The sequence below is a fragment of the Penaeus monodon genome, chromosome 19 (assembly GCF_015228065.2).
Source record: "Penaeus monodon isolate SGIC_2016 chromosome 19, NSTDA_Pmon_1, whole genome shotgun sequence".
In the NCBI taxonomy this organism is placed as follows: domain Eukaryota; kingdom Metazoa; phylum Arthropoda; class Malacostraca; order Decapoda; family Penaeidae; genus Penaeus; species Penaeus monodon.
Genome location: NC_051404.1, coordinates 20715475 through 20716648, shown reverse-complemented (window position 1 = coordinate 20716648; position 1174 = coordinate 20715475). Strand labels below are relative to the sequence as shown.

At 34.5% G+C, this 1174-nt stretch overlaps 1 protein-coding gene across 1 annotated transcript in view; it reads right to left on the bottom strand.

Annotated features, from left to right (window-relative positions):
* Positions 1 to 1174, bottom strand: part of LOC119585133 — an 18564-nt gene that overhangs the window by 13030 nt on the left and 4360 nt on the right. The window contains exons 3-4 of the mRNA XM_037933763.1: positions 773 to 987; positions 457 to 570 (exon numbers count right to left, since the gene is read on the bottom strand). Coding sequence (XP_037789691.1) covers positions 457 to 570; positions 773 to 987 — 329 coding nt within the window. The remainder of the gene's footprint in view (positions 1 to 456; positions 571 to 772; positions 988 to 1174) is intronic.

Genomic DNA, 1174 nt, shown 5'->3' with positions numbered 1-1174 from the left:
TACTGTCAACAAATTCAATGCATGACAGCTGATTTTTCCACATATGACTTCCTCTCAGTAAACTTTTGCCGGAACTTTGACTTCATCAGCCTGTCAGGGAAGCATTCTTTGACCACTCTCCAAGGGCATTATATAATTTTCTTGGGGGGATATCCCATTCTTTATATGACACCACCTTGTAACCAGGCTCTTTAAGATACCAATACATGAATCTCTTGTACTTACATTTAATGCCAATAAAATTTTAAAATTACAAATGAGTTTGTCTTGTGACAAATACCACTACTATATTACATATGGTGACAATAATACGATTCAGTAAGGATACTGTTCCATAATCCATACAAAGAAAAAATTGCTTTCTCACAGCAATATAATCTGCTAAATTGATAAGTTCAATGATGATAATGAGGAGTAGGACAGTCATAATACAAATCTTTATTGCACATCACTAACCTTAAATTCTGGCAGTCTTAGAATCCTTTTTATGTGAACCTTAGCTGGACAGCCTGTCTTCTTTGATTCTAGTGTCCTGGATCGTCTCTTCACAACACATTGACTATTTTCTTTCTATGGGGTAAGAAATGCAAAAATTTATTTGTTATAAGAAAAGCACAGGAAATCCAAATAAGATTCAAAATGAATTTAGTAAGACTGAAAAAAGTTCTTAAGCACTGCTACCACTCCTTTACCCATAAACCTAATACAACAAAATAAGAATCTATATCTGAAATAAAATCTAGTTGAAGGTAAAACAATTGCCAATACTTACTTCTAACATATCCCTTCTTTTTGCATATCGCTTTTTGATCCACAATCCACTGTCATTGCCCATATGACACTCCATAACATATGTTCCTGCTTCAATAAATGGGACACCAGTATATTCCACAGGGATTGGATCATGACCTCTTCCTTTTGTTCCACCAGTGACATAGTATCTTATATGCTTCCGTCCTTCTCCTATAAAAGCCTTTAAATCTTTCCCTGAAATAAACATTCTGAGTATCAACTACAACATGGCATATAGCTACTTAGTTGAAGAAAGATCTATATTAACATTTGTATTGCCCAGTGACTATGCATGAAGTAAAACCTTCTTGCCATCAATGAGCCACATAAATGGGAGAAAAAGCTGGATTATCACATATATAATTCCATAGAGCTGTAATGC